Source organism: Psammomys obesus, unplaced genomic scaffold (assembly GCF_907164565.1).
Source record: "Psammomys obesus unplaced genomic scaffold, mPsaObe1.curated_primary_1811, whole genome shotgun sequence".
NCBI classification, from domain to species: Eukaryota; Metazoa; Chordata; class Mammalia; order Rodentia; family Muridae; genus Psammomys; species Psammomys obesus.
The window spans coordinates 2,950,321-2,969,948 of NW_026596051.1; the positions used below are offsets into that span (position 1 = coordinate 2,950,321).

At 42.6% G+C, this 19,628-nt stretch overlaps 1 protein-coding gene across 1 annotated transcript in view; it reads right to left on the minus strand.

Moving 5' to 3' along the window:
• The window catches only part of Egfr (epidermal growth factor receptor), a 164,498-nt gene that overhangs the window by 50,528 nt on the left and 94,342 nt on the right, over positions 1 to 19,628 (minus strand). The window contains exons 2-4 of the mRNA XM_055623868.1: positions 5,552 to 5,703; positions 4,492 to 4,675; positions 2,093 to 2,227 (exon numbers count right to left, since the gene is read on the minus strand). Coding sequence (XP_055479843.1) covers positions 2,093 to 2,227; positions 4,492 to 4,675; positions 5,552 to 5,703 — 471 coding nt within the window. The remainder of the gene's footprint in view (positions 1 to 2,092; positions 2,228 to 4,491; positions 4,676 to 5,551; positions 5,704 to 19,628) is intronic.

Sequence of the window (19,628 nt, forward strand, 5' to 3'; positions counted from 1 at the left end):
TATCTATCTATCTATCTATCTATCTATCTATCTATCTATCTATCTATATCTGTAGCACTAATTGTACTCAGTGGGCTATTTTAAAAAGCACACGGAGGACAGCGGAGTTGGTAAGGGGATTGAGTATGATCATAATTCCTTGTATACATGTATGTAATCCTGAAATAATAAATAGAAATACTGTATTTAGAACGAGGTGGGGGTAATGGAATCTCAGTCATCAAGGGCTGCATCTTTGAAGGGACAGGCGGATCTTGACCGCTTTTCTCTTTAACTTATGGCACCATAAGGCAAGCACACTTCTACTGCATTTTGCTCCCATAACACACTGGCTCAGGAACTCTGTAGCCAACTAACCACGGATGAAGCCACAAAATTGTAAGCCCAAAGAAACCTTTCCTACTTTCAAATTGATTGCTTTAGGTGGTTTTATTCCAGTAACAGAAAGCTAAATTTGTTATTAAATCAAACCTTACTAGTTCAGAGATCAAATGTTAAAACATTTGAATTTTGTATACTATTTTTTCAACATTTCTTTATGGGTTTTCCATATGCCACTGAGTGTAAATGTGCCATTGTGTGCTACTTGACTTTACCTGTGGCAAATTCAGCTCCATTGCCTTTCCATGTAATATTTTAAATACGTATGACTTAATTCACCCATTGTACATCAAAAAGCTTAAGAACCACTAACCTTGATTTCATGAGTAATAAAAAAAATCCACTAAAAATATTCTGTCTGGCTTCTTGCACTGTCAGTGCCACAGTGGCGATCTAGTAGAATGTATATTTAGAAAACAAAAGACTCAATCCGCACATTCATAGTAACATTATTCAGAGAGTTAACCCAAGTGTCCACAGACAAACAAAATGTAGTACAAGCATATGATGAAATATTATAGAGCCTTGAAAGGAACAAAATACTTCGCATAAACTACAATATGGATAAATTTTAAGGACTTTAAACTTAATAAAAATAAACCAGACACACACACACAACACTGTACACTTCCACTCCCATGAGGTGCCTACAGTAGTCAAATTCATAGAAGCAGAAATTAGGATAAGGTTGCCTTGGCCAAGGCCTGAGAGGAAAGGAAAATAGGTCATTAGAGTTTCAGATTTGTGAGATTGAAGATGGATGGTGGCTGTGGTTGTATAACAATATGGACACATAATGCTACTAAAGTGTCGCTTAAAATGACTAAGGTGACAGATTTTTTAAGTTTTCAACGGAAGTACTTTAATCAATGTATCAATAAAAATAAAGCGACTAAGTAAAAAAAAAAAGTTTTAGTTGATTTTTTTGGATTCATGCAGGCTCCACTTCAGGTCCAAAACTCAACCTGTGTACAGCCTGCAGTTCCAGGAACAGGAGAGTAGGAAATGGGGCCGTGACTTACTGCAAGTGTTCAAAGATCAGTGCTGTTAGGAAGAACAGACTTGGTGGAGCTTGGTAAGTGAAAGACATGTTACTCCAGAGATTTCTACCCTGTTAGCAAAGGTCACAGATTGTGCCCCTAAGCTTAGTTTTGGTCCTCTGCAAGGCCCTCAGTTGCAGGGGGATGCTTGTGCAGTGGGACATGGATGAGTTGAGAACATTTCAGAAAATGTGGCCAACTCTCCTTCATGTGGTCCTAGGTTAGAATGGTTACACTGATGAGCTGATAGGCAGGGCCCATGGTTCAGGATGACATGAGTGCCACTGGAAGGGATCAAGACCGTGTCAGAAGCACACGTGTCTGGTTAATGCCTGTGAGGTAGAAGGGGAGATGCTTTGTACCAGCAAGACTGTCAGTGCAACTTGCATCATAAAGAAAGGTTCTCTCTGCCTAACAGCCTCACAAAGGTTCTACCACCCTGGGAATGATGGATGCTATCTTGTACTAAAGGAAAAAAAAAAAGTCTTATGTTACTGCCTTGCATAAAATCTCCTCTACTGGAAAGATCATTTGTTTACTATTTATTTTTGTTTTGTGCTAATTAATGTGATCTAAAGTTATCATTCTCTTTCCCACCCCGACACTGTCCACCTCCGCCCACCAGAGGATCTGGGGCTAACGGAAGATGAGCGAGTGGGTGACGCACTTACAGCTGCTCAGATGGTTCTGTAAGTCCATCGACATGTTGCTCAGAAAGTCGTTGTGGACGATGTCTCTCCATTGGATGCTCTCCACATTGCAGAGGATGGGGTTGTTGCTGAACCGCACAGCACCGGTCAGGATTTCTGCATGAATGGAACCATAGTAACCAAACTCTTTGCCTCCTATTAATTCACGCAATGCATGCACTTAGTTCTTTACATGTATGATGTTCGGCTTAATGCTTCCTGTGTGAAAATATGGAAGTCCCCAAAGCAAGCCCGATAGATCTGCTAGGGCGACAAGGAGAGGGGATCTGCACATGCGCAGGAGCATAGTTTTGAGGAAAGGGAAGTTGTTAGCACTGAAGGTTTCCAGCCGGCAGAGATGCAAAGCAAAAGTGCAGATCTGGGACAGGTGATAGTTCTCTCAACAGATGACAGGGGATAAAAGACTTCAGAAGGAAGGAAGGTAGGCTGGCCAAAAAGGGCTGGAATGTGGAGCTCTGCCTGCAAAGTAGAGGAAACAGCAGTTTGACAGAAAAAACCAAGAGGAAACAGAGGTAAGAGGTTAAGCTTAGGCACATAGGATAGGCACATCAAGGCTGCAGTGACAACCACGAGAAGAGACGAGGAGGCACAGAGAGGAAGAGTCAGCAATAGGTACCAGAAGAAGCCCAGGGGTTTCCGTAGTCACCCCTTGACTGAACAGGAAAAGGAAATGAGTAGAAAGTCAAATCTATTGTTTTTGTTTTAACTTCCAGGAAATGCTCAGTTGTTACAGTAGTCTTGTATTAGAAAACTGGGACCTGTACAGCGATAACCTTGCATTAATTATAAAAACAGGAGTAGTCCAGAGGTACAGCATGCACACACCCCCACCCCCGCACTCAGTCTCTCTCCCCCACACACATGCACACACATACACACACCAACAAACAAGGAACTCAAATAGCTGATGCATTCTTTGCCTATGTAGTCAACATGGCAGGACTACATTTGTGAAGTCAGGGTGCTGAGATACAGAGAAAGAGACAGGTGAAGGAATATTTGAGGAGTGTGTTTGGCTGCTGAGTGATGGGGCTGGGGCTGGGACACAGACAGCCTGGCTCCAGGAGACACCCGCTCTTGCCTGGCTTTCTCACATGTATGAGGCAAGATAGGCAGAATAAGGCATGCCAAAAGCACCAAACAGGCCATTTCATGCAATGTGTGTACAGGAGAAATGAATGCAAGCACAAATTCAGAAACATGCGTGGGTGCTTAGAGCAGTTAAAGTGGTGGGTGGGAATTCTGAAGGCAGTTTATAGGGTGGTAAACCAGGGAGCTGGGGAAGGAAGTGTCTGGCTGGCTGTGTTCCTAGCTTCAGCTGTGTGGCCACATCCTAGCTCCGCACACCACGAGGCTGCCTCTCTGCATTCTATCTTTTCTCCTCATCTCCTTCCCAAGCCAGACTGCTTCCTCATCAGAACTTCAGAGCACACAGAGATGAGGGAACCAGGCAGGGGCACAGGGCTTGGGAGAATTATCTTACTGACATGACTTTATCTGTAAATTGTCCATGTACAACACTTGGCTGTGAAGGCAGGCCTTAGCGTTAAGTGGAGTTACTCACTTGAGAAGCATTCCACGAAGCAGGCGTAGAATTGTTGTTTCCCATCATTTCAGCCATCTTCCCCAGTTTCCTCTCCAACTTCAAACCCTTCCCTCCTCTTCCTAACTTTCACGCGAGTTTCCACATAACAATATTAACCTTGAAACCTGCTTCTCAATCATGACAAAATTTGAAGTACATTGGAACCACCTCCCCTGAATGGTTTTGCTGTTTCTGTGTTCAACAGCTTTTGGACCACTTTGGGCATGACATGAAATGACCAAATCCATAAGCTACTGTTGCAGTCCCCTAATTGTTCTGTTAGTTTTCATTATTGTTGTTAGTGGTTCGCTGTACCCAGTCAATGAGTTGAATGACAAGAGGCATATAGATGGGGAGAAAAGCATTGCATGCATAGTTTGGAATACCTGATGTTTCAGACATCTGGTTTTGTCTTGGAAGGGGTCCCTGCAGGAGGAGGGGGTGATTGCATGCTCTCTCTGCTTCTGGCTCAAGGTTACTTTCCACTAATGAATATTCTCACTCACCAAGGTTGACTGGATTTCTGAAAACCTAGCCATTACTTATTATCTCTGGGTATTGTTCCTGATCCACGGAAGAACTGATTTTTACCTGGCTGAAATCTCTTTCCATCTCATTGCCTTTCATCTATGTAACCGCTGCCTGCTAACTCTTCCCAACAGCACTTAGCACATGTGTTGGGTAAATATCTCTTCTCTGAGTTAGGATTAACTGAGGTGGCAGAGTTGCCAAGTGCCATCAGAGTCCCGCCCTGCCCTGATGTCCCACCTCTTACCCTGTAAGTTTCGCATGGGCAGTTCCCTGAGCCCAGTTCTGTTTGCCCCATAGTTGGACAGGACGGCTAAGGCATAGGTGTTTTCATACAGAGCATTTCCCCTGATGATCTGCAGGTTCTCCAGAGGGATCCTCTCCACAGTGTTGAGGGCAATGAGCACATAGCCAGCCACCTCCTGGATGGTCTGAGAGAGAAAACAAAAGCTTACTGTTTTGCTCTGGAGAAAACAAGAAGTGGGTCCAGGAGTCTCATTTAACTTCAAAATAACATTCATGTGGCAGATAAATACAAGACACTTAGACAATTGCACTTGGGTGAAGGGTGAGGCAGATTTGCAGTACTTTTGGAGCCAGCATTAAAGAACAGCACATCATTTGACATGATGTGACTCCCATTTTGACTCAAATGAAAATGGAAGTGAAAAGAATTACTTTGAATGTATCTCTCATGATTTCTTGTGGAGGGAAAAAGTGAGGGAGGAGGAGGAGGAGAGGAGGAGGAGGAGGAGCAGGAGGAGGAGGAGAAGGAATTAGAAAGAAATCAAGGTGAAATAAACCCAACCAAAGTCCAAGTATCTGCAAACTAAATTTGAAGCCTTTGGAGCTGGCTACTAATGGCTCACTATAAATATTTGGGAAATTTGTGAAGTAGTTATAAATTCCTAATAGCTTGAAATCAGCTATGGTGTAAGTATTTATGCTACATATATAGGTACATATCACAAAACAGTGTTTTAAAATTTACCATTATTATTATTTGGGAATCTAGTATGTCAATACTATCTGGCTGAGACAATGGCCAGCAGTTAATATTAGTGAGGACCATGGAACAGTAGAAGGGTGTCGCCCCATTTTCTTTTCCAGAAGTGACTTGACATTCCACAAATGACACTCCTAGCTGGCAGAGTGGACTTCTCGTAAAACTCACCTGTAATCCCTTCGACTGTGGGTTCCCTTTTAATGAAGTATGTATACTTCAAGTCAAATTCTGTTACAACTTCTGTTTGCTCATGTTTAATTCTCTAATGATTGAGTAGGACGACCAAATTCAATTAACTAACCTTTAAGAAGGAAAGGTCGTAATTCCTTTGCACGTAGGTAATTTCCAAGTTACCAAGGACCACTTCACAGTTGTTGAACATCCTCTGCAAGCTCAGAAAGTGGTCTTCAAAAGTGCCCAGTTGGGTGAGCCTGTTACTTGTTCCTTGGCAAACTAGAATAAAAAAGAGAGAGGTCTCTCAGAAGATGCTGACTAAGATAGCAAACCACAACAAAACAATATTTGTCAGCTTTGTGAGCCACCACTGACTTACAATCAACTTCGATCAAAGCCACCACAACGCTGATGTGGTAAGAGATGTTTAAGTTTACACAGCTGTAATCCATAGTAAGACAAAACTCATTCCTGTGATGCATGTGATCACGTGATGTTAAAGATACAGAGAAAACAAAACAGTAAAAGTTCAAGGGGCTAGAAATTCTGTAGAGATTTTGTATTCATTATTTATCTTTTTTCCCCCTTGTGGAAAAATATTTGACAACAGCCCCTTAAGGAGGGAAGGATTTATTTAGGCTTCTATCTAAGGAAGACAGTCAGCTACGGTGGGACAGGTAGGGTGTCAAAAGCTCAAAGCAGCTGGTCGCATTGCATCCACAGTCAGGAAATAGAGAGATGGGTACCTTTCAGCTCCCTTTCTCCTTCTTATTTAGGTTCAGAACCCCAGCCACGGAACAGTGCTGCCCACCTTTAGGTAGAACTTTCTACATCAATTAACCTAATCTAGAATATAGTTCACAGATATGCCCAGATGTTTGTTTCAATAGTGATTCTAAATCATGTCAGGTTGACAATCAAGATAAACAAACAGTTTCTAAAACATCTCTAAAGCAGTCTCTCTAAGGCAGGATAGACTAAAGAGTTCCTGCAGAGAAAGATATCCACCAATTCTATGTGTATGGTACAGTTTCAAGGTGAGCCAGTATCAGTGCAATGAACATTTCACCTCTTAGAAAATAAATATGCTACATTATTGTGTGTACAAAGTCTCCAAAACCATAATATTCAATAGGCAATGTTTTCTAACCACATTTCTGTACACATAAAAATTGGAATTTAAAGGTTAATTGTCTAGGAATTAAAAACATTCCTCTGAATAGTCAAAGGACACATCAAAGTTCTGATTATAGAATACTCAGATTTTTTTAATGAAAAAAAAAAACAACAACTATACTTTAAAGCAACAGGTTAGTAAGAAATCACCATGTCCTTCTGTCTTTTTCACATTGTGTTAGTCCACAGGTATTAATATGTTTGCCTTGTGTGCCCTGCCAATATAAAGCATGTCAAGACACAAGCATAATCCAAGAAAACATGAGAAATTAGGGGCCAGAGTTAGACCACAGAAATGCACTAAGTAGTCTACATTTAAAGCAGAGGAGAGGATAGTCATAAAATTGTATTTACAACCTTGCTTTTGAGGAGACATGTTTAGGCAAGCATAACAAAACAAAGAGGCTTGGAGCCTTTGAAGCAGGGAGCTTGTTAAGGTATACACTTTGAACCAAAATTATCCCAAGAGTGAAGAAATATGGCCTCTGGGTTTAGACATTACATTTGGAGCTGGCCAGATCCTTCTGTATTGGCAATTTTTTCCCTTGAAAGTCACAGTAACCAGGGGACAGAGCACGAAATAAGGCCAATGTCAACACAGTGGTACATTTTTCAGGTACTCTCTACAATATACATCTCTGTTTTATAGGCTTCTCTGTTCCCTCCCTTGGGTTGTTCTAAGCACATCATCTGTCTGGCCTGGCATGATGAGCCACAGTAAGCAACCAGCACATGTTCAGACACCACATAATCAACCCAAGGCATTTACAGACACGATGAAGCAATCTTCTCATCCTCTTTAACTCCGTGGGATTCTCTACTCCCCTTCCATCTTCTCCTACTAATTCAGCAGAAGCGAGGGCTGCCACAAAGGAACTGTGAAAACTGACAGGATTGGGTCCCTATCTCCCACCTGTAAAGGCAGAGTAACTCCATAATTGTTACAAATATGACTTTGACTTGACCCAATATGTCTGGTCCACTTTTACCTAGGAGTGTGAGTTGCTCTGATGTTTGCCTTCACTTGGAACAGCTGCTTAACTCTTCTGTACATACAGCTAGCATAAGACTGTGTACCTACTCTAGATCCTTAAGTTGCCACCTGTAGGTGTAGGGGTTGGACAATGATGTGCCACCTTTCCACCATCACGTCATTGATTGGCCGCTACCTTTCCAGTTAACAAACAGTGGCCTTTGCTTTCAGTTCCTACTCATCAACTGTGGCCCCAGTTGTGACATCTGTTAGCCTTGTTCTCCGCATCGGTGTGGTATGCAGAACAAGCTAGAGCTGGGACCTATTCAGACAGCATTCTTCAGCACACAGAAATATATTAAATTATATTTAAATGACCAAGTACTTCAGTTTGCTAGTTTTGAGGTAAAACTATTCCCAATACTCTGAGAAAGTGCCAGTTGATTTCCAAAGTGGTTGTGTAAGTTTTGGGAAAGATAGAAGGATCCTGAGGAGACAAGAACGCCATAAGAAGACCAATAGAGCCAACTAACCTAGGCCCATGGGAGCTTACCGAGATGGAAGCACCAACCAAAGAGCATGCATGGGCTGTATCTAGGCCCCCTACACATATGTAACCAATGAGCAGCTTGATCTTCATGTGGGTTCCCTAGTAAGTTGAACAGGTGCTATCTACGACATGGACTCTGTTGCCTGCTCTTTGATCATTTTCCCCTAAGAGGACTGCCTTGCCTGGCCTCAGTGGATGAGGATAAGCTCAGTCGTGATGCGACTTAATGTCCTGGGGTAGGAGCTCCATTTTTCTGAAGAGAAGAGGAGGAGGTATAGGTGGAAAAGGGTGGGAGGGTGGGACTGGGAGGTGAAGAAAGGAGAGGATGGAAGGGGCTACAATTGGGATGTAAAATGAATAAATAAAATAAAAATTATTTTTAAAAGAATAAGAAATGTATATTTTATGTAGTCAATAAAGTCAAGTCTATGTTGAATCAGAAATACTGACTGTTATAATAAACGTACAGTGCTAGCCACTGCAAGTTGTAGCACGATTACACAGTTGCAAACTAAAACAATCCAATTACATTAACAAGCAAAGCACATTAAAATAACATTCCTCATGTTCTGTGCTCGGAAAGCCACCATCAAAACAATGTTATGTCTTGGCCCATGATTCTCCTCTCTAGCCTCTAAATAATCCTAAAACAAATTTAGAATTTCTAGAAAACTACACCTTTGCAGACTTTGTCCCACTTTCTTGGGAGGTAGGTGAAATTTCCGAGTTACAGGAAGGCCAGTTTTATGAGGGGCAGAAGAATGTTTTCAATGACATCATCAAATACCTTTCTCTTAGCAAGACCTCCAGTATCACCACATGTCATCTCCAGCAATTAACTCCTCTCAGTATACCAGCCAGGAAAAATGAGACCAGTTTCACCTATTTAGTGGTGTAATTGTGAGTGCAATAAGATTGTGAACAGGGGGCTACAGAGGCCACCCAGTGGTTAGGGACACTTGCTGTTCTTCTAGGGGACTCCAGCACTAACATGAGAAGGCTTACCACTGTTTGTGATTTTGGCTCAAGCAAACCCGACACCCTCTTCCTTCATTCGTGGGCACTGAAGTTGTGTGCACAAACCTCCACAGAGACAAATATATATATATATATATATATATATATATATATATATATGTACTTTAATTTAAAAAATCTTTTAAAAAAAGGAGGAAAGAAAGAGTATGGATGAAAAAGTACTTTACAAATAATATCCCTCTCTGAATATAAGCTATGTGCCCCCCTGAGGCATTACCATAGAAGCAACAGTTCTCATAATTTCTGCTTACATATCTTCCATGACACCAGCAAACACCTTCCCATTACTGTTCCTTTAATTGGCAATCCTAGATCACAGGACAATCTATTCCATCCTTCACAAGAAGATGAATGGCGAATCAGGAACGAATTGTCTTGTGATTGAGCTATTAATGAGTGCAATAAGAGTCTACTGTGGATCTGACAACACGTTTACCGAGCGAGCAGTTTCTCCAGTTACCTGCACTGATGTTCCCATAAATTCTATCAGCACAATCACATGTGGTAAGAAAGGCAGATTCACAGTCAACTTGAACTGGAAAGGGTTGGGACACTTCTGCTGAGCAGGGCGCTGTGGAGAAAGTAGCCCTGGTTTAAAGTCTGTGCATGGAGATGTAAGTAGTAACCGATGAGGTGCTGCTGCTCGGCTTGGCGGAGCCCTCGTGCGTGAGTAAGCACTCCTCTCCGGCCTGTGGCCCGTGTTCTGTTCCTCTAATCTCACTACTGCTCGCTCAGTCATGATTAGGTCTGTTTCTTCACATAGAGGCATACTTCTGCAGTGAATACTATTTCCTTCCCTGAAGCCTGCCAGCCAAACTTCCACCTCCACCCTTTGCCTCCCTGGCCTTCGGAAGAATCTGACCTGTTTATCTAGAGCTTCCTGTTCTCTGCTCACCGTCACTAGCAGCAAGGAGTTACAAACAACACTAACATTTGCACTGCCGCCACACCTCAGTTTTCAAAGTCCTTCCCCTGATTTCAGGAAAGACCTCAAGGAAGCAGCCAGTCCTACCAACTCCCTCCTATGCCTGAAAGCTGAGAGGCCCTTGCACATAGGACTTCTGAGAAAAATCAACAAAGAGTATAAGTTAGCTCCCTGCATTGGCTTCCTGCTATCATAGGATGCTAAGACACTAAAATCCGCAAATGATTATCACATAGCATAAGTTCTAATGAGGACCAATGGGTGAAAGAATCCCCATAGGCTGGGGCTAAAAATGATTGCATGAAAATTGGCTTTGAAAGTTGACCACTTTGGCTTCAAGGAAAATAGCTCTTTACTGAATCTTAATGTGCCCTTTGTTGCCAAATACCAGTTACCCATGCCCTCTCTTCACTCCATGCAATAGAGGACTGGGCATCAGAAAGCACTTTGGAAGTGTGAAAGGCTAGTGGTAGGCTAGAATCCACCCTCACTGTTGCCATGGGCTGAAATTCACCCTCACTATCCAGTGTTGCCATGTCCTTGGAGCACTAGTCTGTCAACTTCCTGTTTCCTTAAGAGCCTCCTCCGTCAGGAGGGTTGAGTGCTTCCAATAGGCTGTGGCATCTCTTCTGCAATATGCCTTCACCATCCATGTCAGCCTGTCGAGGCCATGTGAAGTCAAGTGAGACAGGTCTGCAGGATCTCCTCACTCTAGGTACAGTCCCCACCCAACTCATAGAAGTTCTCTTTCATATCTTCCTCAGGTCTGATTACTCACTCCCTGATGACGATGGCTGAGTAATGTTTCCCAGATTGGGCTGTTCTCTTGCAGGTTGAACTATTCCTCTAGAGTTCATGCGGATGCCATATATGGCCAGCAAAAGTTAGGACCTGTGGGGCTAGCAGCCTGGAATGACATTGCAACCAATTAGCAAGGTTTACCTTGCTCTGCTGTCTTTTCCACAGGCTTGAGAGGTCGTTCTTTCTTCTGTTCATCCATTGAGTTAAACGAAGCCAGTTTTATGAGGGACAGAAGAATATATTTGCAGTGATGTCACCTATTAGCAAGACAGCCATAGTATCATCACGTCTTCTCCAGCCAGTTAGCTCCACTAAATATACTCACTGGGAAACATGAGACCGATTTTACCTATTTCACAGGGTGACTGTGAGCACTAATAATATTGTGAAAGGGGCTCAGAGTTTAAGAGCTCGTGTTGCTCTTCTAGAGGACTCCAGATTGGTTGCTAACGCTCACATGGGGAGGCTTACAAATGCCTACAGCTACAGCTCCAGGTTGTCTATCTTTCTGTTTATTGTTCACTCATTCATTGACCTACAACATGCTTAATAGAGTAGTGCACAGATAGTTGCCAAGGATGAATCAGAAATACTGACTCAAAGAATCCAATGATCCTTTGAGGAAATGCCACAAAACATGAAATAGTTGTAGGAAATCCTATAATGCAGAGCCATGCTAAATGAATGTAATGAGGCAGGAGGAGGAGCAATCATGAAGCTCAGGTTACAGGAAAAGAACCTGCCAACATCCCCTGGTAAGCAAATGAAAACATCAGGTTACAGGAATAAATTGGCTGAAAGTGTCAGTGTTGAATTCAATGACCTCACTACACCCAGTGGCAGGATTTGCCACCCTAAAAAGGTAGTGGTGGTGGTGGTCTTCCATTTGTATATGATTTCTCTACATTCCTCTCCTCTGGTTTATTGCCCACGCTATTACTTGGGGATATAGCTTACCTTTTCTGGATTGTAGTTATTTATGTGAATTATAAAGTCTTAAAAAAAAATCTCGGACAAGGTGTTCAACTTGCAAGGAAATAAAAGAATTCTGATCCAGAAAATGGGATTGGAAGTTATTTTGGGCAAATATTTCTCTGTAGAGAGATTCTGGGCTCCATGAGCTGTGCATGTCCAGGTTTCACCACAAGATACTTCACATGTCTTTCTATTTTTAAAAATCAGATTTTAATGTACTGTTGTATATAAGGCTACCTCTATAAATTCACACACATTTACGTTGTTCTACAATGAGTACTAAAAAAACAATCTAACAAACAAGTACACAGTCCCCTCACAACGGAAAATAAAAAGAAATCTAAAGGACAACCAAAACCCTAAAAAGAATAGATCACTAAGACAGCAGCAAAAGGTTGGTATTTGGGTGTTATTTTCTTGTTTTTGCTTTAATCTGAAAACAAGGTGTCTCATTGCTGCTCTTCTCTCTTAACCTTGGCACCTGTTGGCCATTCCAGAGAGTCACTTTAGAGTCAGGTTAGGTGGGGGCATCTTCCAAAATGCTGCTCTTGCAGAACCTCAAGAAAGCCGGGGGCAGTCAGTAAGAGAGGCCTCAGAGGATCTGAGCTGTTCTAAGGGTAACCTATCAAAGGAAATTTTCTTCCCCCAAGGACTAGACACTGGGTTATTGGGAGCTAAAAAAGTGGTTGAAGGTAATGCTGCTGAGGTTCAGGAAGCCAACTAATTTAAGAGTTTGGGAGAAGAAGCGGGCTCTGAAGAATGCATACGTAGACAGAGCTGTGGGTCAAAATCCAAGATGTGCCACAACTCTGGCCTCTCAATGTCCCTCTCAGGTTGGGACTCTCCTCTGTATTGGAAGTTGCTTTAAAAAGGAAGAAAAAAATTCTTTAAACGAATCGCTGGCCTGATCTCACCAGTGAATGGGGTGGCAAGCTTGCTATTATTCAAGTTACAGAAACACGGCAGGTCTCAAAGCCACTTAAAATAGGGCCGTGTGTCTACATTAAAAAAAAAAAAAAAGAAAAAACAGTTTAAAAAGCAAAATGAGAGCAAAGAAAGGGAAGAACCTAAACTCGTTGGTATTTGAGTACAGACTGATTTTTAACCAGACTGTTAATAGCACTTGCCAGTGGTCAGTAGACATGGAGCGACAAGCCAGAACTAAAACCCTGGTTCCCCCTTTCCCCGAGCAACTTCCTAATCCTTCTGCCCCTCTTCCTTTCATCTACTAAACCGGAGCAAAATATTACTATGACTCTGGGAGGATTTGTTGAGGTAGGAGAGTCCCGGGCAAAGCACGTGACTCATGGGAAAATCCTTACTAAATCCCACTGTGGCTTGAACCTTAGTGAAATCTGGATCAGGTCCCGCGAGCATGAATTACTTCCTTCCGCTCAAGCCCTCAGAAGAGGCTGACCTTTTTGCCCTGTTGCTCACTCTGCTGGTGTGTGGCCTTTCTAAGGGCTATGAGGTCTTGCCACGGACGCAGGGAAGGACTGCTAATGCTAACCAACACTAGCTGCTTACCCAAATAACAGGCATGGGACCGTGGCTCAGCAGGACAGTAACAGATCCCAAGTCTTACCAGAGGGGCCGATCTGAGGCACTTGGCAGTAAGAAAGCCGATCCTACTATGAGTCTTGCAAAATTCTTTCACAAAGAGTCCCCGCTTGCCTCTTGGAATGTTTTCTCTTGTTGTTATTTTTTTATTCAGTAAAGGGCCTTTCCTGACTCTTTGTGGTGGTTTTATAAGTTGATTATATAAAGACTAGGCTCACAACCAAAAACTAAGTTGATTTGGATTTGTGTGCTGTGTTTGCACATGTTTTTACGCAGTTTGTCCTTGAAAATGAGCAACCTTTTCACTCACTCCTGCTTAAACTAAATGTCTCTTTGTTTCATTCTTGAATGGGCAAAAGGCTAGAGTGGGGTTTGGAGGGCTATATGTGCAACTCTCCTCCTGCTGAGGAGGGCTGACATTTTTTCTCTTAGAGATCTCAGATCCAAAGTCCATTTTCCAGGATTCACTCATGAGGAAAAAAACTCCACGTAAACAATATTAACAAGTACCAGACTCTTATGAGAAGCCCGAGCCCAGTTGTGTCATAGAACAGTCTGACCTTAGGCTCAGGACGCTATCTCAAGGGGCTGTTCTATTCCTTCTAGGCTTTGGTCACCTTTCCATTGGGAAGGCTAACAATTAAGAGTATGTGTTCTTAGGCATTTCCATTTATTAGTAAACGGCCCAAGTGTCTGGACGAATACTGAAGACTGATGCCGGCCAGAACCGGCTTTCTGCTGTACTCATCAAAGTCTACCGCAGGGAGTGGATAGCATTATGTATGAAGTTCCAGAACAGGGCCTGCACATTTTCTCTGAAAAGGCCACAAAGCACGGCTTTGCAGATCAGGTGGTCTCTGTCCATCCCTCAGATCTGCCAGAATAGCGCTGCAATAGTCATAAGCAATTAGAAAATGGGTGCATAATTAGCTGTGTTCTAATGAAACTTCATTTAGAAAAGCAGTTAGCAGGATGGATTCAAACTTCTGCTGTATTTTACCAGTCTGCTTAAAAGAAAGGCTTACAAGGACTCTCAGAAAGGATATAGTTAGATACATCTGTTCCTGTACAGGCTTGGTTACAATGATCATTTTGTTTGTTTTTGAGACAGGGTTTCTCTGTGTAGCACTGGCTGTCCTGGAACTCACCCTGTAGAACAGGCTGGCCTTGAACTCAGAGATCTGCCTGCCTCTGCCTCCCAAGTGCTGGGATTAAAGTTATGCATCACCACTGACTGACTCAATAATAGATTTTTTTTTTAAATAAGGGCACATAATAAGGGATTTTCTTGGGCTTAGGTTTCTCTTATTTCATTTTCAGCTATACGGAGTAACTACTGTAAGATAAAAGGCAGTGAGAACTGGCTTCCAGGTAGAAAAGAGCTGCGTGTTTGTGTGTATGAGATCTGTGCTGGGCATCACTATAGACTGAGATTTCACCCCAAGCACATCTAGCAGTTCTGCCATTTACTAATGGAATGAATGCTGTCTCTTCTGTACAGTTATTCCGTACATTGATTGAAGCCTGCTGTATGTTAACTTCTCTTGGCACAGCACAAATGCGACTCACATCTCTGTACCCACTTAGGGCCCTGCAGGTATTTTCACACAATGCTTCTCCACATCGTGCTCACTCTGGTGCCTTCCTGTAGGGTTCCCTCCTTGCCAGGCCGCCCAGGAAATCGTGTGTGTGTGTGTGTGTGTGTGTGTGTGTGTGTGGCTTCCCTGCTGCAGGGCCTGTGTCTAGTTGTTCGTTCTGGCTTCTGTATACTTGTAGTTATCTCTGTGTGAGAAGTCACTCATGTTTGGTGAGAAACATTCTGTTATGTCCCAGTATATTCTGTTTCTTTAAGGAGATAATGTGGCTGGGACTGCTGTTATGGGCTTGTAGTCCCAGCCACTCAGATGGCTGAGTCATAAGTTCAATGACAACTTGGTTAAGGAAGTGAGACATTGGCTCAGTGGCAGAGCACTTGCTTAGCATGACAGGCCCTAATTTTCTTTCTCAGTACTGACAAGAAAGAGTGTAGGGTTGGTAGTCAATTCCAAAGCTTAGGTCATGAAGCATTTTTTCTTTCTGTGTCTCATGTGGCCTGTAGATTCCTATTATACCCCAAGAGCCTGTAAAAAATCAGTAGGCGAAAATAAAATGCTTCATTTTCAATGATTATTGTAGTTAATGAAACTTTGGAATCTACTATCACTTCATTATTAACTACTATGCGCGTGAATATATACAGGCTTGCCCCAGTGAATCACAAAGCACATTTCATATCTTCTTCCAAAAAAAAAAAAAAATCCTGCTTTCAGCTTTCATGCTTGTATTTGACGTACTGAGAGCTTTTGTGACTCTCTTCATCAAATGGATCTTAAATGTTCTTCACATATCCTTGAACTAGGCTGATATTATCTATTGGTAAGAAACTCTTTGAATTTCCTTTCCCTCAAGGACAGTTGCAGGCAAATTGCAAGGAGACAGCTTGGGTGCTCTTGAACACAGGAAACATTACCCTGGGCACAGTAAAGGGAGTTACGGAGCAATTTCCAGGGAGCTCCACAGTGAAAGTAGCTTCACTCAGGGACTGTGACAAGACTCTGGTAATTAAGTGAGAGGAAGAATGGAGGGTGGAATAAGATGGCTGTACCCCAGTTCTGCGAGCAAAACCGCTACACATGAAAAGCATCTTACCCCTTGGTTTATCTGAACACCAAGTTGAAGCTCAGTGAATAACTCTAGGAGATAGGAAACCATTTCGTTTGTTCCTGTGATAGTCCTTGCTTCCCTGGCTCTCTTAGTAAAGCTGACAGGACATGTTAATAAAAGTAGTGCTGGAATCATGGACTCCAGCATGCGCCTGGAAGGCCATTGCTGGGAGGTGGTTTCCAGTGGCCACTCAGTGGCAGGAAGGCAGAGGGCTTGTGGGATGGACATATTTCAATAAGCTCTAAGCCCTAAAGCAAGTTTTGTTTTTCTTTTTTAAGCTGACTGCCTGGAGACTGAAGCCAGAAACTAGAGAAGTGACTCTAAGTGTGTACTTCATGTCTTAACTCAATTCGTCCTGAAGCTGTTTACTCTGGCCCACTGTCAAGCCTTTGCAGTGGTGGGGGGGAGGGCTGGTGGAGGAAGGGGTCACTCCCAAGGGTGCCAGGAGTCCCTTGCAATGAACCACTTCTGTGCTGCTGAATAACCACTCAAAGATGATTTTTTCCCCCTTGCAGCCAAGAAAATTTTCTACACAAGCATTTCTTTGTAAGCTCAGTTAACTTTTACAATAATTTGTGCTTTTAATTTTAAAAAAGCTACAAATGTTGTGTGGGTAGAGGGGATGGTGAGGGTGAGAAAGAGAGAATAAAGAAGTGAGGATAAAGAAGTGAGGATATAGGTGCCTTTCCCTTGGAAAATGCAGTAATGCTTTCTTCCATGGAAAAAGCACATTGAATTAATAAGAAACGCAGATAGTTTGCAGTACCAGTGCCAAAGCTGGTGGCTGTTTAGTTTGGGGAGGTTAGATTGGATGCCCTCTTCCACTCATCCCCTCTTGAGGAGATCTCTTTGTGAGAAGAGGTTATCTGGGATTGCAACTTAATGTTTGGGATCATCACAAAAGTTAGGTAGTTGAACTCAGCCACTCATCAACACTGTCTTGCTTTTGGAAAAGTAGACCAGAAACTCGAATGTACCACAGAAGCCTTATTATACACAGATGTCTTCTTAGAAATGAAATAATAATTTTCTTTGGGGAATGCCATTATCAATGGAAATACACTTGTCTATTCTCTGTAAGCTATTCGTTATTTAGTGTTGATGTGAGACCATTTGGGTGTGTAGAGATTTTATGTGATGCTGGGGTTGATTTCAGTATCTGCTGTATCTTCTACAGCAGTGGTTCTCAACCTTTCTAATGCTGTGACCATTTAATAATGTCTCATGTCCTGGTGACTCAGACCCATTAAATTATTTCATTGCTACTTCATAGCTGAAATTTTGCTACTGGTGTGAATTGTAATGTAAATAGGTGATATACAGGAAATCTGGGATGTTATCTCTGTGTAAAGGTCCTTTGACCCCGAAAAGGGTCAAACCACTTTTCTATGGCAATCCTGTATCCAAAGGTGGAGGGATATCCTTACCTAGCCTTACAGGTTTTGCTGATCATAGATTAGTCTTGTCATCATTTGAAAACAGTCTACCATGTGGATTACTTTAACAAGATTCTGCATTAAAAGCTGTATACTGTTGTAAACTTGACCACTTAATAAATTTTCTGGATGTAAGACACCACACACAACTCCAGCACTGAGCGAATTCAAGAAAATGCAGGGACAATAACATAAACCAGCAACTCTTTTACAGTGAGAGTGCACTCATGCGGCAAGGCTTGAAGCTGCAGTGACTGCTCAAACCACTACCTTTTACAAGGGGTCAGAGCACTCTGCCTGGGGCTAGGGCCTGAGAGAAGCTTTCCAAAATATTTTGAGGCTTGAGCAGTGCTGTGAAGAATGATGCAGGAAGAATGATGCAGTGTGAGGCAAAGGATCAGAGCCAGTGGATGGGCGAGAAGAAGAAACAGAAAGAAAACTTAGGTAGACATGAGGGGCATGAGGGAGATCTAAGAGCAGCTGCTGAGTGTGGAAACTCCTAGTCCAGTTACAACTGCATCTGTGAAAACGAGATAGCACTGACAAGCAGTGGGGAGACTGCTTAGGTTGGGGTCTACCTCAGAGCCTCTGTGGCAGGGGAAAGGGTTGTTCATTTGTCTGACAGCAGAGTAAATTTTTGGGGGGTGTGGTTGTTTTTATTTTTCCCCAACTTTCTGCAGCAGCCATATGTAGACACTTCTTATCCTAGGTGTAAGCTGAGCACAGCTGAGAAACCAGGAGACACAGACGACCTGAAACTTCCTCAGGTTGAAAAGAGAACCTTAGGTGATCAGAGACCTAAGAGGAAAGCTCATATTATCCACAGGAGGGTGGCTGAGGATGGATGAGCCATCAGTAAGACTGGAAAGAAAGGAGTGCTGGGGAGGTGTGGTATACTAAAGCCAGGCTTCTGAATTCAGTCCGGGCTCAGAGGCTCTAAGGCATTAGTTCTCAACCTGTGGGTCTTGACCCCTTTGTTGGCTTGATTGACCCTTTCATAGGGAATGCATATCTTGCATATCATATGTTCACATTAAGATTCATAATAATAGCAAAATTATAGTTATGAAGTGGCTATGAAAATAATTTTGTGATAAGGGTCACCACAACATGAGGAACTATATTAAATGGTCACAGCAGTAGGAAGGCTGAGGACCTTCCTCTAAGGGAAGGGGAGCTTTTCTGTGAGTTGTCTCTCATCACAAAGACTCCTTATGTTATTTCCTTTCAGACCCTGTAACCACTACACAGATGCTAAATATATTTGTGCTGTTGAATTAATGGCTGGTGAAAGCTGAAGCTTCCTTGTTTTTCTGCTCTTGTTCTTCCAAGAGCTCTATTATTAACTTCAGCTTGGCTGAAGTTACCCAGGAAAGCTTTGTAATCCAAAACAGACGAGTTGTGCTGTGGCATGCTGCATGGCTAGAACATGTTTAATAGCCATCTTAACAAGTACCAGTGGAGAGGAAGGAAGTAACAGCTGGCCCTGGTTGGGAGAGGGATGGAGAGGAAGGCAGGCAGGCAGGTGATACATAGCTTCCTGGTTATGAGATGGCCTCAGTTCCCCCATTCCCCACCAAAGCAAGGTGAAGATGTCTGAGACATTTCCAGTGGTGAAACAGGCATCTAAGAAGGGAAACAGCCCATGATATCTATCTGAAGAGCAGGAATGTCCTATTTGCTTCTCTCCATGGCCTCTAGAGGCAGTTGACAGGGTTGGGGGTAGGGGCGCTTCCCTGAGCTTGAAGAATACTCTACTTTCTCTTTGCTTTCAGAGTTTTATCTCCACTTTTATTCATGGCCATAAACATCTAAGTTTTCAGAGGTTTGGATGATACAGAATTTCCAAGGAGAACTTTTGTTTTTACGTTAAAGATTTCATTACCCTGAACCATCAGAGATATTTCCTTGTGTTGTAACACTTGGATTTAGTTCATGGAATATTCCAGGCTCTCACAAGAAGATTCACTTATCTCTTTCTGGCTTGTAAACCAGTCCAGCAAATTTCTCTCTTGCAACAAACAGGCAACCAGAAAGCATGCTATCTAGTCTCCTAACCACAACACT